Source organism: Eleutherodactylus coqui, chromosome 9 (assembly GCF_035609145.1).
Source record: "Eleutherodactylus coqui strain aEleCoq1 chromosome 9, aEleCoq1.hap1, whole genome shotgun sequence".
NCBI classification, from domain to species: domain Eukaryota; kingdom Metazoa; phylum Chordata; class Amphibia; order Anura; family Eleutherodactylidae; genus Eleutherodactylus; species Eleutherodactylus coqui.
In genome coordinates this window covers 173,180,233-173,197,431 of record NC_089845.1, presented here as the reverse complement: position 1 = coordinate 173,197,431, position 17,199 = coordinate 173,180,233, and the positions used below count along the sequence as shown (strand labels likewise).

Genomic DNA, 17,199 nt, shown 5'->3' with positions numbered 1-17,199 from the left:
AATACTGCCCCCTATGTACAAGAATATAACTACTATAATACTGCCCCTATGTACAAGAATATAACTACTATAATACTGCCTCCTATGTACAAGAATATAACTACTATAATACTGCCCGCTATGTACAAGAATATAGCTACTATAATACTGCTCCTATGTACAAGAATATAACTACTATAATACTGCCTCCTATGTACAAGAATATAACTACTATAATACTGCTCCTATGTACAAGAATATAACTACTATAATACTGCTCCTATGTACAAGAATATAACTACTATAATACTGCCTCCTATGTATAAGAATATAACTACTATAATACTGCTCCTATGTACAAGAATATAACTACTATAATACTGCCCCCTATGTACAAGAATACAACTACTATAATACTGCCCCTATGTACAAGAATATAACTACTATGATAGTGCCTCCTATGTACAAGAATATAACTACTATGATACTGCCCCCTATGTACAAGAATATTACTACTATAATACTGCTCGTATGTACAAGAATATAACTACTATTATACTGCCCCCTAAGTACAAGAATATAACTACTATAATACTGCCCCGTATGTACAAGAATATAACTACTATAATACTGCCCTCTATGTACAAGAATATAACTACTATAATACTGCCTCCTATGTATAAGAATATAACTACTATAATACTGCTCCTATGTACAAGAATATAACTACTATAATACTGCCCCCTATGTACAAGAATATAACTACTATAATACTGCCCCCTATGTACAAGAATATAACTACTATAATACTGCCCCTATGTACAAGAATATAACTACTATGATACTGCCCCCTATTTACAAGAATATAACTTCTATAATACTGCCCCCTATGTACAAGATTATAACTACTATAATACTGCTCCCTATGTACAAGAATATAACTACTATAATACTGTCCCATGTACAAGAATATAACTACTATAATACTGCCCCCTATGTACAAGAATATAACTACTATAATACTGCCCCCTATGTACAAGAATATAACTACTATAATACTGCCCCCTATGTACAAGAATATAGCTACTATAATACTGCTCCTATGTACAAGAATATAACTACTATAATACTGCCCCCTATGTACAAGAATATAACTATTATAATACTGCCCCCTATGTACAAGAATATAACTACTATAATACTGCCCCCTATGTACAAGAATATAACTACTATAATACTGCCTCCTATGTACAAGAATACAACTACTATAATACTGCCCCCTATGTACAAGAATATACCTACTATAATACTGCCCTTATGTACAAGAATATAACTACTATAATACTGCCCTTATGTACAAGAATATAACTACTATAATACTGCTCCTATGTACAAGAATATAACTACTATAATACTGCCTCCTATGTACAAGAATATAACTACTATAATACTGCCCCCTATGTACAAGAATATAACTACTATAATACTGCCCCTATGTACAAGAATATAACTACTATAATACTGCCCGCTATGTACAAGAATATAGCTACTATAATACTGCTCCTATGTACAAGAATATAACTACTATAATACTGCCTCCTATGTATAAGAATATAACTACTATAATACTGCTCCTATGTACAAGAATATAACTACTATAATACTGCCCCCCATGTACAAGAATACAACTACTATAATACTTCCCCTATGTACAAGAATATAACTACTATGATACTGCCCCCTATGTACAAGAATATAACTACTATAATACTGCCCCCTATGTACAAGATTATAACTACTATAATACTGCTCCCTATGTACAAGAATATAACTACTATAATACTGTCCCATGTACAAGAATATAACTACTATAATACTGCCCCCTATGTACAAGAATATAACTATTATAATACTGCCCCCTATGTACAAGATTATAACTACTATAATACTGTCCCATGTACAAGAATATAACTACTATAATACTGCCCCCTATGTACAAGAATATAGCTACTATAATACTGCTCCTATGTACAAGAATATAACTACTATAATACTGCCCCCTTTGTACAAGAATATAACTATTATAATACTGCCCCCTATGTACAAGAATATAACTACTATAATACTGCTCCCTATGTACAAGAATATAACTACTATAATACTGTCCCATGTACAAGAATATAACTACTATAATACTGCCTCCTATGTACAAGAATATAACTACTATAATACTGCCCCCTATGTACAAGAATATAACTACTATAATACTGCCCCCTATGTACAAGATTATAACTACTATAATACTGTCCCATGTACAAGAATATAACTACTATAATACTGCCCCCTATGTACAAGAATATAGCTACTATAATACTGCTCCTATGTACAAGAATATAACTACTATAATACTGCCCCCTATATACAAGAATATACCTACTATAATACTGCCCTTATGTACAAGAATATAACTACTATAATACTGCCCTTATGTACAAGAATATAACTACTATAATACTGCCTGCTATGTACAAGAATATAACTACTATAATACTGCCTCCTATGTACAAGAATATAACTACTATAATACTGCCTCCTATGTACAAGAATATAACTACTATAATACTGCCCCTATGTACACGAATATAACTACTATAATACTGCCTCCTATGTACAAGAATATAACTATTATAATACTGCCCCCTATGTACAAGAATATACCAACTATAATACTGCCTCTATGTACAAGAATATAACTACTATAATACTGCCCCCTATGTACAAGAATATAACTACTATAATACTGCCTCCTATGTACAAGAATATAACTATTATAATACTGCCCCCTATGTACAAGAATATAACTACTATAATACTGCCTCCTATGTACAAGAATATAACTGCTATAATACTGCCCCCTATGTACAAGAATATAACTACTATAATACTGCCTCCTATGTACAAGAATATAACTACTATAATACTGCCTCCTATGTACAAGAATATAACTACTATAATACTGCCTCCTATGTACAAGAATATAACTACTATAATACTGCCCCCTATGTACAAGAATATAACTACTATAATACTGCCCCCTATGTACAAGAATATAACTACTATAATACTGCCTCCTATGTACAAGAATATAACTACTATAATACTGCCCCCTATGTACAAGAATATAACTACTATACTACTGCTTCCTATGTACAAGAATATAACTACTATAATACTACCCCCTATGTACAAGAATATAACTATTATAATACTGCCCCATATGTACAAGAATATAACTACTATAATACTGCTCCCTATGTACAAGAATATAACTACTATAATACTGCTCCCTATGTACAAGAATATAACTACTATAATACTGCCCCTATGTACAAGAATATAACTACTATAATACTGCCCCCTATGTACAAGAATATAACTACTATAATACTGTTCTCTATGTACAAGAATATAACTACTATAATACTGCTCCTATGTACAAGAATATATCTACTATAATACTGCCCCCTCTGTACAAGAATATAACTACTATAATACTGCCCCCTATGTACAAGAATATAACTACTATAATACTGCCCCCTATGTACAAGAATATAACTACTATAATACTGCCCCCTATGTACAAGAATACAAGTACTATAATACTGCCCCTATGTACAAGAATATAACTACTATAATACTGCTCCCTATGTACAAGAATATAACTACTATAATACTGCCCATATGTACAAGAATATAACTACTATAATACTGCCTCCTATGTACAAGAATATAACTACTATAATACTGCCTCCTATGTACAAGAATATAACTACTATAATACTGCTCCTATGTACAAGAATATAACTACTATAATACTGCTCCCTATGTACAAGAATATAACTACTATAATACTGCCCCCTATGTACAAGAATATAACTACTATAATACTGCCCCTATGTACAAGAATATAACTACTATAATACTGCCCCCTATGTACAAGAATATAACTACTATAATACTGCCCCCTATGTACAAGAATATAACTACTATAATACTGCCCCCTATGTACAAGAATATAACTACTATAATACTGCCCCTATGTACAAGAATATAACTACTATAATACTGCCCCCTATGTACAAGAATATAACTACTATAATACTGCCTCCTATGTACAAGAATATAACTACTATAATACTGCCCCCTATGTACAAGAATATAACTACTATAATACTGCTTCCTATGTACAAGAATATAACTACTATAATACTACCCCCTATGTACAAGAATATAACTACTATAATACTGCCCCATATGTACAAGAATATAACTACTATAATACTGCTCCCTATGTACAAGAATATAACTACTATAATACTGCTCCCTATGTACAAGAATATAACTACTATAATACTGCCCCTATGTACAAGAATATAACTACTATAATACTGTTCTCTATGTACAAGAATATAACTACTATAATACTGCTCCTATGTACAAGAATATATCTACTATAATACTGCCCCCTCTGTAGAAGAATATAACTACTATAATACTGCCCCCTATGTACAAGAATATAACTACTATAATACTGCCCCCTATGTACAAGAATATAACTACTATAATACTGCCCCCTATGTACAAGAATACAAGTACTATAATACTGCCCCTATGTACAAGAATATAACTACTATAATACTGCTCCCTATGTACAAGAATATAACTACTATAATACTGCCCATATGTACAAGAATATAACTACTATAATACTGCCTCCTATGTACAAGAATATAACTACTATAATACTGCCCCCTATGTACAAGAATATAACTACTATAATACTGCCCCCTATGTACAAGAATATAACTACTATAATACTGCCTCCTATGTACAAGAATATAACTACTATAATACTGCCCCCTATGTACAAGAATATAACTACTATAATACTGCTTCCTATGTACAAGAATATAACTACTATAATACTACCCCCTATGTACAAGAATATAACTACTATAATACTGCCCCATATGTACAAGAATATAACTACTATAATACTGCTCCCTATGTACAAGAATATAACTACTATAATACTGCTCCCTATGTACAAGAATATAACTACTATAATACTGCCCCTATGTACAAGAATATAACTACTATAATACTGCCCCCTATGTACAAGAATATAACTACTATAATACTGTTCTCTATGTACAAGAATATAACTACTATAATACTGCTCCTATGTACAAGAATATATCTACTATAATACTGCCCCCTCTGTACAAGAATATAACTACTATAATACTGCCCCCTATGTACAAGAATATAACTACTATAATACTGCCCCCTATGTACAAGAATATAACTACTATAATACTGCCCCCTATGTACAAGAATATAACTACTATAATACTGCCCCCTATGTACAAGAATACAAGTACTATAATACTGCCCCTATGTACAAGAATATAACTACTATAATACTGCTCCCTATGTACAAGAATATAACTACTATAATACTGCCCATATGTACAAGAATATAACTACTATAATACTGCCTCCTATGTACAAGAATATAACTACTATAATACTGCCTCCTATGTACAAGAATATAACTACTATAATACTGCTCCTATGTACAAGAATATAACTACTATAATACTGCTCCCTATGTACAAGAATATAACTACTATAATACTGCCCCCTATGTACAAGAATATAACTACTATAATACTGCCCCTATGTACAAGAATATAACTACTATAATACTGCCCCGTATGTACAAGAATATAACTACTATAATACTGCCCCCTATGTACAAGAATATAACTACTATAATACTGCCCCCTATGTACAAGAATATAACTACTATAATACTGCCCCTATGTACAAGAATATAACTACTATAATACTGCCCCCTATGTAGAAGAATATAACTACTATAATACTGCCTCCTATGTACAAGAATATAACTACTATAATACTGCCCCCTATGTACAAGAATATAACTACTATAATACTGCTTCCTATGTACAAGAATATAACTACTATAATACTACCCCCTATGTACAAGAATATAACTACTATAATACTGCCCCCTATGTACAAGAATATAACTACTATAATACTGCCCCTATGTACAAGAACTACTATAATACTGCCCCCTATGTACAAGAATATAACTACTATAATACTGCCCCCTATGTACAAGAATATAACTACTATAATACTGCTCCCTATGTACAAGAACTACTATAATACTGCCCCCTATGTACAAGAATATAACTACTATAATACTGCCCCTATGTACAAGAACTACTATAATACTGCCCCCTATGTACAAGAATATAACTACTATAATACTGCCCCCTATGTACAAGAATATAACTACTATAATACTGCTCCCTATGTACAAGAATATAACTACTATAATACTGCTCCCTATGTACAAGAATATAACTACTATAATACTGCCCCCTATGTACAAGAATATAACTACTATAATACTGCCCCCTATGTACAAGAATATAACTACTATAATACTGCCTCCTATATACAAGAATATAACTACTATAATACTGCCCCCTATGTAGAATATAACTACTATAATACTGCCCCCGATGTACAAGAATATAACTACTATAATACTGCCTCCTATGTACAAGAATATAACTACTATAATACTGCCCCCTATGTACAAGAATATAACTACTATAATACTGCTCCTATGTACAAGAATATAACTACTATACTACTGCTCCTATGTACAAGAATATAACTACTATAATACTGCCCCTATGTGCAAGAATATAACTACTATAATACTGCCCCCTATGTACAAGAATATAACTACTATAATAGCGCCCCCTATTTTCTGAAGTAAATGTGTGCAGTCTGTTACCTGTATTATGTTCCTCTGTAGATAAAGCAGACGCAGGATGAGGAGAAGAAGCAGCTGACTGCCTTACGGGACCTTATCAAGTCCTCTCTGCAGTTGGATCAGAAGGAGGTAGGTGTATGTAGGTAGGTTCCTGCGCTCCCTGCAGTGACCGGGAAGGGCTCACATGGAGGGTTTTATCGTTTTCTGTACTTGACCACTAGTATGCTTTGCAGCAGGCTGTAAAGCAGGAGGAGCTCCTCAGACTGATGTTTTGTATGACTTGTGGGATATGATTCGGCATGACTCCTAGTTTATTGGAGTTGCTGCTGTGAGCTTTAGAGTCCAGTGGGCGGTCCTACATGGTTGAGGTCTGCCGATATAGCTGTAGGACCGCTGGCTGGACGTAGGTCTATAGATGACAAGTCATCCCCTTCCTATGAAGCTGCCCGTCGGTGTTCTGTGCTGCCCTGGCAGCAGGATGAGTCCTGTGTGAGTTGTACACGGAGGCGCCGGCCCTTGTGGTGGTTCTGTCCTCGGCCGCGTCTTGCTGCAGCCGTGTGAGACAGTTCAGTGCACGCCGGACACCTCCCGGATGCCTACACGGGCCGCCGCGAGTCACGACACGCAATCAGGAGGTGAGTTATCACAGCTGCTTCACATGGCGCGGCTTTCAGATCCGCACGTGGATACAATCTGCGCCATATTCTGCAGAGCGCGGACTCCGTGCCGGTCAATCAGACACAGATGTGAGGCAGCAGACGCGGACACCGCGTATATATATATATATATACACACACATGACAAGGCACAGAGCTGGTGGCTTTGATTTGCACTTGATTCAATACCAGAGCAGGATGGACAGAGTTGCCTTTTAACTTGGGAGCTCATGTTTTAGGTTTCATCACTGCCACTCCTGACTATACTGCGAGGGGAGCTGATTGGCTCAGGAGGAGGTCCCACTCCTGCCGACCTATTAGACGTGTGGTCGGCTTGGACTGTGGCATCTAAAGAGTTAACTGACACTATCATAGCTCCATACACACATCACACGCAGGACGGTGCCATACATTAGACGGTCCATACACACATCACACGCAGGACGGTGCCATACATTAGACGGTCCATACACACATCACACGCAGGACGGTGCCATACATTAGGCGGTCCATACACACATCACACGCGCAGGACGGTGCCATACATTAGGCGGTCCATACACACATCACACACGCAGGACGGTGCCATACATTAGGCGGTCCATACACCCATCACACGCGCAGGACGGTGCCATACATTTGGCGGTCCATACACATATCACACGCGCAGGACGGTGCCATTCATCAGGCGGTCCATTCACACGCAGGACGGTGCCATACATTAGGCGGTCCATACACACATCGCACGTACAGGGTGCAGGACGGTGTCATACATTAGGCGGTCCATACACACATCACACTCGTAGGACGGTGCCATACATTAGGCGGTCCATTCACACACAGGACGGTGCCATAGCGTGGCACGCGCACACTTATTACCACGGGTGGGATGCACACTTATTACTGGGAGTCAGATGCACACATTTATTACCAAGGACGGCACACGCACTTATTACCGCAGGTAGGACGCACAGTGTGGCACGCGCACTTATTACCGCGGGTGGCACGCACGCACTTATTACCGCGGGTGGAACGCACAGCATGGCATGCGCACGATTATTACTGCAGGTAATAAGTGTGCATGCGCACACTTATTACCGCGGGTAGGACGCACAGCGTCTCGCGCGCACTTATTACCGCGGGTGGGATGCACAGCGTGGCACACACACACTTATTACCACGGGTGGCACGCGCACACCTATTACTGCAGGTAGGACGCACAGCATGGCACGCGCACACTTATTACTGCAGGTAATAAGTGTGCATGCGCACACTTATTACCGCAGGTAGGACGCACAGCGTGGCATGCGCACACTTATTACCGTGGGTAGGACGCACAGCGTGGCACTTGAGCACTTATTACCGCGGGTGGAACGCACAGCGTGGCGCGCACGCACTTATTACCGCAGGTGGGATGCACAGCATGGCGTGCGCACAATTATTACTGCAGGTGATAAGTGTGCATGCACACACTTATTACCGCGGGTAGGACGCACAGCGTGGCACGCGCACATTTATTACCGCGGGTAGGACGCACAGCGTGGCACGCACGCACTTATTACCGCGGGTAGGACGCACAGCGTGGTACGCGTGCACTTATTACAGCAGGTGGAACGCACAGCGTGGCGTGCGCGCACTTATTACCGCGTGTGGGATGCACAGCATGGCATGCGCACAATTATTACTGCGGGTAGGACGCACAGCGTGGCATGCGCACACTTATTACTGCGGGTAGGACGCACAGCGTGGCACGCACACACTTATTACCGCAGGTGGGATACACAGTGTGACATGCGCACACTTATTACCGCAGGTGGGACTCACAGCGTGGCCTGCACACACTTATTACCGCGGGTGGGATGCACAGTGTGGCTTGCATCCACTTATTACCGCAGGTAGGACGCACAGCGTGGCACGCGCACACTTATTACCGCGGGTGGCACACGCACATTTATTACCGCGGGTGGGACGCACAGCGTGGCACGTGCACACTTATTACCACGGGTGGCACGCGCACACCTATTACTGCAGGTAGGACGCACAGCATGGCACGCGCACACTTATTACCGCCGGTGGGACGTGCACACTTATTACCGCCATTCGGATGTGTTCCAGTTACGACGTTTGTTCATTGACCTAACAAATTTACCCTTAGTTCTGTGTGGGACTCTTTGCCAGATGAGAGGGGTTTTTAGGCTGATTTAATGCGCAGGGCTAGAGGAGTGTGCCGGTGATGTCGGGTATATTTTTGCTCTGGCGGTGTAGTGCATGGCTCCAGGTTTTCTTGTTTTGTTGACGCATTGCCATGCCGATCTCTCCTTTGCTGGAGTGGTCAGTGCTGTACCATGCTGGTAGCCAGTGTGATTACACTCCATCCTGGCAGCCAGTGTTGTGCCACCCTGGCCACTCAGTCTTTGTGCCAGATTGTGTAGGCAGAACACAGGAGTGCAGGCAGCGATGAGGGACGGGCAACCCAGTAGTAGGACTCGGCTAGGGACTAAGCGGATAGAACTAATGGCCGCCATTCATTACAGCCCTCCGGTATCTGAGGATATGAGACGTTGGTTCAGGCTTGTCTGATTGGGGTTCCTGTTTTCACATACTCTGTTAGTTCCTGGAGGAGATCCCCCCCCTCCCCCCCCCCCCCGATCAGGGTCCCCATCTAGTAGGACCGCTACAAAGAATGCTTCTTGCTCTGGAGGACCCATGTACTGCTTCGGCTAATGCTTTGTTTGCCCTGTGGCTACCAGGTTCATGTCCGTTTATCATGCCTTGCACACTTCTATGTCACGGTGGTGGTCTCTTATGTAGTGGAGCCACCTAGTGGGTGCTTCAGCTACCTCTAAACCCTCGGGCCGCTGGTCATGGTGTAGCAGACCAGTGTATGCTGCTTAATGAGGGGTATTACCGGATGGCAGGTAGTATAGGGAATCGGGATACCTATTCGAGTACTACCAAGCATCGTGCAATACAGCGAAGCGGTGGGCTACGTCTAGCTACAGGGTCTTACCCCACTCCATCACTCAGCAGTGTAGTCCTGGTTAAAGGGGTTGTCCCATGAAGAATAAAAAAAGTATCTCCATATATACCAGGAATAATGTTAAAATGGCGCCAACTGCTGTTTCTAACCTTTGTAAATATTCTAAGATGGTCACAAATGCCGCTTGGCGGTGTACCCGCTCGCGCGTGCCGCTTGGCCGTGTGCCCTGTTTGCCCTGTTTGCCCCAATGGGTATATAGAGGGATCCCTGGTGTGCTCAGCGGCTGCTTCTGAAGTTGCAGTGTCTCTCTGATGCACAGTTACAGGATCGCCATCTCTTCTCTTATAACTTATCAGACAAGCAGAGAAGACGCCGCAGCATTAGAGAGACAGAAAGAGAGCGATAAAGAGACAGAGGGAGAGTGATAGAAAAACAGAGAGCGCGTAAAGAGACAGAAACAGACTGTAGAGACACAGAGCGCAATAGAGAGAGCACTAGAGAGCCAGAGGAAGCAATAGAGACAGACAGAACGAAAGAGACAGACGGAACGAAAGAGACGGACGGAACGGGACCGAGACGGACGGAACGGGACCGAGACGGACGGAACGGGACCGAGACGGACGGAACGGGACCGAGACGGACGGAACGGGACCGAGACGGACGGAACGGGACCGAGACGGACGGAACGGGACCGAGACGGACGGAACGGGACCGAGACGGACGGAACGGGACCGAGACGGACGGAACGACGGACCGAGACGGACGGAACGACGGACCGAGACGGACGGAACGACGGACCGAGACGGACGGAACGACGGGCCGAGACGGACGGAACGACGGACCGAGACGGACGGAACGACGGACCGAGACGGACGGAACGACGGACCGAGACGGACGGAACGACGGACCGAGACGGACGGAACGACGGACCGAGACGGACGGACCGAGACGGACGGACCGAGACGGACGGACCGAGACGGACGGACCGAGACGGACGGACCGAGACGGACGGACCGAGACGGACGGACCGAGACGGACGGACCGAGACGGACGGACCGAGACGGACGGACCGAGACGGACGGACGGACCGAGACGGACGGACGGACCGAGACGGACGGACGGACCGAGACGGACGGACGGACCGAGACGGACGGACGGACCGAGACGGACGGACGGACCGAGACGGACGGACGGACCGAGACGGACGGACGGACCGAGACGGACGGACGGACCGAGACGGACGGACGGACCGAGACGGACGGACGGACCGAGACGGACGGACGGACGGACCGAGACGGACCGAGACGGACCGAGACGGACCGAGACGGACCGAGACGGACCGAGACGGACCGAGACGGACCGAGACGGACCGAGACGGACGGACGGACGGACCGAGACGGACCGGGACGGACGGACGGACGGACCGGGACGGACGGACCGAGACGGACGGACGGAGACGGACGGGGACGGACGGACGGGGACGGACGGACGGACGGGGACGGACGGACGGGGACGGACGGACGGGGACGGGGACGGACGGACGGACGGGGACGGACGGACGGACGGGGACGGACGGACGGACGGGGACGGACGGACGGACGGGGACGGACGGACGGACGGGGACGGACGGACGGACGGGGACGGACGGACGGACGGACGGGGACGGACGGACGGGGACGGACGGACGGGGACGGACGGACGGGGACGGACGGACGGACGGGGACGGACGGACGGGGACGGACGGACGGGGACGGACGGACGGACGGACGGACGGGGACGGACGGACGGACGGACGGACGGGGACGGACGGACGGGGACGGACGGACGGGGACGGACGGACGGGGACGGACGGACGGACGGACGGGGACGGACGGACGGGGACGGACGGACGGACGGGGACGGACGGACGGGGACGGACGGGGACGGACGGACGGGGACGGACGGACGGACGGGGACGGACGGACGGACCGGGACGGACGGACGGACGGACGGACCGGGACGGACGGACCGGGACGGACGGACGGACGGACCGGGACGGACGGACGGACGGACCGGGACGGACGGACGGACCGGGACGGACGGACGGACCGGGACGGACAGAGAAAATAAGCAATTAGGCCAAAAAAGTAACCAGCGCTCAATTGCAAAATAGGTGAAAATGGAATGTTATGGGAATGTAGAGGGTTAATCTGGTCCCAGATGGCGTGAAGAGGTTCGCTAATGTAAACCGACTGTTTATTGACCATGCCACGCGTTTCGGCTTTACAATATGCAGCCTTTCTCAATGGATCCTATAAATATACGTGACGCCTGGTTACCTGTCTCAGGTGGAGACCCCGCCTGTTGTCACGTGATTGTGACACACACAGACTACAGAGAGGCCATCCCGATGACGTGTATTCTGGTCACATGATCATGGCGCGTGGAGCGCAACGTGTGCTCCATAGTAACGCCGCGCTTATAATCACATGACCGCAACATATGGGATATTTCATGGCGTCCCACAATATTGCAAAAAGTGAAACGTGTGAGACAGACCCGGGTCAGATTAAAATGTCACCTAAAGCAATTAGAAAAATCCAATCTATATGGATGCACCTCTTCAGGGAGGCATACCAAATCCCCTGACCGAGTCCCCCGCCCCTCCCTATGGTGCCCCGCCCTGTCTGCCTTCTGTACATAAAATCCCCTATTGCCTGTGTCCCCCCCCTGCCCCTCCTGTACCTCCCCCAACCCATTTGTGTCTAACCCAATGTACCTCACATTGTAATTGTTGTGTTTGCCTTTATCCAGGCCTGAAGGCGCTGCGGAATAAGTTGGCGCCATACAAATAAGGATGATTATTATATTATTATTATGTATGCGAGAATAAAAGGACGACAACATCTGATCTTCATGTGCAGAGATTAGACTGTGGCACATGGCCGACGCTTCACCGCCTAGATACTATGTACAATGATACATGTATGTGTCACGGGTGAAGCCTGCAGAACGCAGTAAACAGATCGGTAGAAGGATTAGAAACAAGTTGGGTTACAAGAAGCTCCGTAAGACCGCAGGGCTCAGTGTATGAACATCTCAAACATGTCCTATGCTCCCAGTCCGGTGAGCGCCCCTCGGGGGTTGGTCCATTGGGGTAACTATGATGCCTGCAGGGTCGGAGTTATGATGTAACCGATACACTGTGCTTCAGGGAGCCTCGCTATATGTTGTGCCTGTGAAGGTTCAAGCGACTTCGAAGGGAATTGATAGTCCGTCCTATATAGCGTAATTGGCCTGGACACTCCGTCATGTAGACTGGACGCTCCGATGTGTTTGATATGCTGTGTTGTTTGGGTCCATTTCCACCACTTTCCTCCTATGACAGATGTGTAGGCCCCTATGGTGCAAAATAACGGTTGGTGTTTAATAGTATCTCTACCGGTTTGTGTGGGTATGCGGGGGCCAATATATCCCCTAGGGTTCTGCTGCTCCCAAGGACAATGTTCAGGATGTCCCACCGGTTCCTTATATCGTTCAGCTCTTTAGTCTAGACTTGTATCTTGTGATAAAGCTGAGCTCTTTTTGTTTCGACTTGGCCAAGTGTTGCTCTGGCTTTCTTCTTCCTCACTTTGTCATATGATGTCTGCATTCGTCCCTCCGGGTATTTTCTGCTTCTAAGTCTCTGTTGTAGGATCTTGTTCCTCATAGCTGGTCATTGTAGGACAGTCTCGTCTGATGCACTTAAGTTGCCCATAAGGGACATTTACTTTCCACTTCTTAGCGTGATTACTTCGGAAGTCCAGAAAACTATTTGCATCAAATCTTTTTAAAATGGGTTTGTGTATGAATGGTGCCTTCTTGGATGTAGATGTCTAAGTCCAGGAAGGGGATTTGTATTGGATCTATACCCCATGTATTTAAATTCCGAGTCTGTATGTAGGCTTTGGCTCCCTCTATTGGCCCATCCCATATAAGGATGATGTCGTCAATGAAAACGAATACGGGGGTCCTGGAGCTTTTCCTCGTATGCTCCCATATATAGATTGGCATAAAGTGGGGCACATTTTGTCCCCATAGCGGTACCCCTCATTTGCATATAAAGTTGATTATTGTATTTAAAATAGTTATTGTAAAGAATGAAGTGTAAACCATCTAGGATACATTGTTTCTGATTTGCGGGCATGTGTATATCCTGTTGTACAAAATATTGTACAGCTTTAACGCCCTGAGTATGTGGGATACTTGAGTATAAGGCCGCCTGCAGACAAGCGGGTCGGATCCGGCAGCGAGAATTCTCGCCGCGGGACCCGACCCGAGAGCCTGCAGTGACAAGCGCGTACTCACCTGCGCCTGGCGGCCCCGGCTCTTTCATGGGCCGGCTGCCGCGCAGCCGGCGCATGCGCACACCGGAGCCGGCGTCCGGGTGAGTGCATGCCCCGCACAAAAATAGGACATGCCGCGGTTTGTTTGCCACGTGAGATTCTCGTGCGGCCAAACCGCGGCCGTCTACATAGGAGTGCGTATCGTAATGGACTCCTATGCAAACTTTCAGTGGCGGAAATCCCGCGGGAAATACCGCCGCGGGATTTCCGCCTGTGTGCAGGCGGCCTAAGGCGCTCACGTCTAGACTTACCCAAACGTATGTAAGTGATTGGAGGAAAGCTAAAAGATGGGAAGTATCTGTCAGATCCGCCGGGAGATTGGTTAGCGATCTCTGTAGTTGTCTATTCAGACAGATAACCTGTCAGGGAGCCTATACCAACAGTGATTGGCCTCCCCGCCGCTTTAGCAAGTGACTTCTGTATCTTGTGGAGGAAATAAAAATAAGCTAGATAGAAAGAAAGAGAGAGAGAGAGAGACAATACAAGAGACAGGCGGGGAAAGAAAAAGACAGACAGAGAGGCAGACAGTGTAGGCTTTTTCATATTAGATATCGTCTGCTGGGAATACTCCACTCGCAACTTCTCTTCATGTTCTGATGACCCCCTATGTTGATGTCTCCCTGTATCAGTGACTACTGTGCATGTGACAGCTCTGGTCTGCAGTAGGTATTCTGTGCAGCACATGATACAGACAGGAACTAACAGTATAGCAGAGAGGATAGACTCCAAAAAAGGGCAGCTAAAAAGCATCTAAAAAGGTTGATTTTCGTTAAAAATGGAGCAGTTGAACCAATCAAAAGCCCAGATGCTGGATTTTTTTACATTTCCAGAACGATCTCAGGCCAATCAAAACAGTCAGCTACTGTATAATGTCCTCCATGATGCTGTAACTTATGACAGTGCGCTACTGATAAAGGGGAGCAGGAGATCTTTTTAGATTCAGTGTATGCAGACGACATATCAACAGTCTACACCCAACAGCTCAGAGATGGAGAAGATAACCTGCTCCCCTAGGTGTACAGTGTGTGGAGACCTTATAGTTGCCGTCTACACCCACCAGCTCAGAGAGATAGAGAAGAGATCCTGCTCTCCTATGTGTACAGTGTATGGAGACATCATAGCAGCAGTCTACACCCACCAGCTCAGAGATAGAGAAGAGATCCTGCTCTCCTATGTGTACAGTGTATGGAGACATCATAGCAGCAGTCTATACCCACCAGCTCAGAGATAGAAGAGATCCTGCTCGCCTATGTGTACAGTGTATGGAGACATCATAGCAGCAGTCTACACCCACCAGCTCAGAGATAGAGAAGAGATCCTGCTCTCCTATGTGTACAGTGTATGGAGACATCATAGCAGCAGTCTACACCCACCAGCTCAGAGATAGAGAGAAGAGATCCTGCTCCCCTATATGTACAGTGTATGGTGACATCATAGCAGCAGTCTACACCCATCAGCTCAGAGATAGAGAAGAGATCCTGCTCGCCTATGTGTACAGTGTATGGAGACATCATAGCAGCGGTCTATATACACCAGCTCAGAGATAGAGAAGAGATCCTGCTCTCCTATGTGTACAGTGTATGGAGACATCATAGCAGCGGTCTATATACACCAGCTCAGAGATGAAGAAATCCTGCTCTCCTATGTGTACAGTGTATGGTGACATCATAGCAGCAGTCTACACCCACCAGTTCAGAGATAGAAGAGATCCCGCTCTCCTATGTGTGCAGTGTATGGAGACATCATAGCAGCAGTCTACACCCACCAGCTCAGAGATGGAGAAGAGATCCTGCTCTCCTATGTGTACAGTGTATGGAGATATTACAGCAGCAGTCTACACCCACCAGCTCAGAGATAGAGATCCTGCTCTCCTATGTATATAGTGTATGGTGACATCATAGCAGCAGTCTACACCCACCAGCTCAGAGATAGAGAATAGATCCTGCTCTCCTATGTGTACAGTGTATGGTGACATCATAGCAGCAGTCTACACCCACCAGTTCAGAGATGGAGAAGAGATCCTGCTCTCCTATGTGTACAGTGTGTGGAGGCATCATAGCAGCAGTCTACACCCACCAGTTCAGAGATAGAAGAGATCCCGCTCTCCTATGTGTGCAGTGTATGGAGACATCATAGCAGCAGTCTACACCCACCAGCTCAGATATAGAGAAGAGATCCTGCTCTCCTATGTGTACAGTGTATGGAGGCATCAGAGCAGCAGTCTACACCCACCAGTTCAGAGATAGAGAAGAGATCCTGCTCTCCTATGTGTACAGTGTATGGAGACATCATAGCAGCAGTCTACACCCACCAGCTCAGAGATAGTGAAGAGATCCT

General features: G+C 45.0%; 1 protein-coding gene across 4 annotated transcripts in view; it reads left to right on the top strand.

Annotated features, from left to right (window-relative positions):
* Nucleotides 1-17,199, top strand: part of ASAP1 (ArfGAP with SH3 domain, ankyrin repeat and PH domain 1) — a 403,335-nt gene that overhangs the window by 300,439 nt on the left and 85,697 nt on the right. For all 4 annotated transcript variants that reach the window (XM_066578799.1, XM_066578798.1, XM_066578796.1 and 1 more), the window contains one exon: nucleotides 6,905-6,991. In XM_066578799.1, the coding sequence (XP_066434896.1) occupies nucleotides 6,905-6,991 (87 nt within the window). The remainder of the gene's footprint in view (nucleotides 1-6,904; nucleotides 6,992-17,199) is intronic.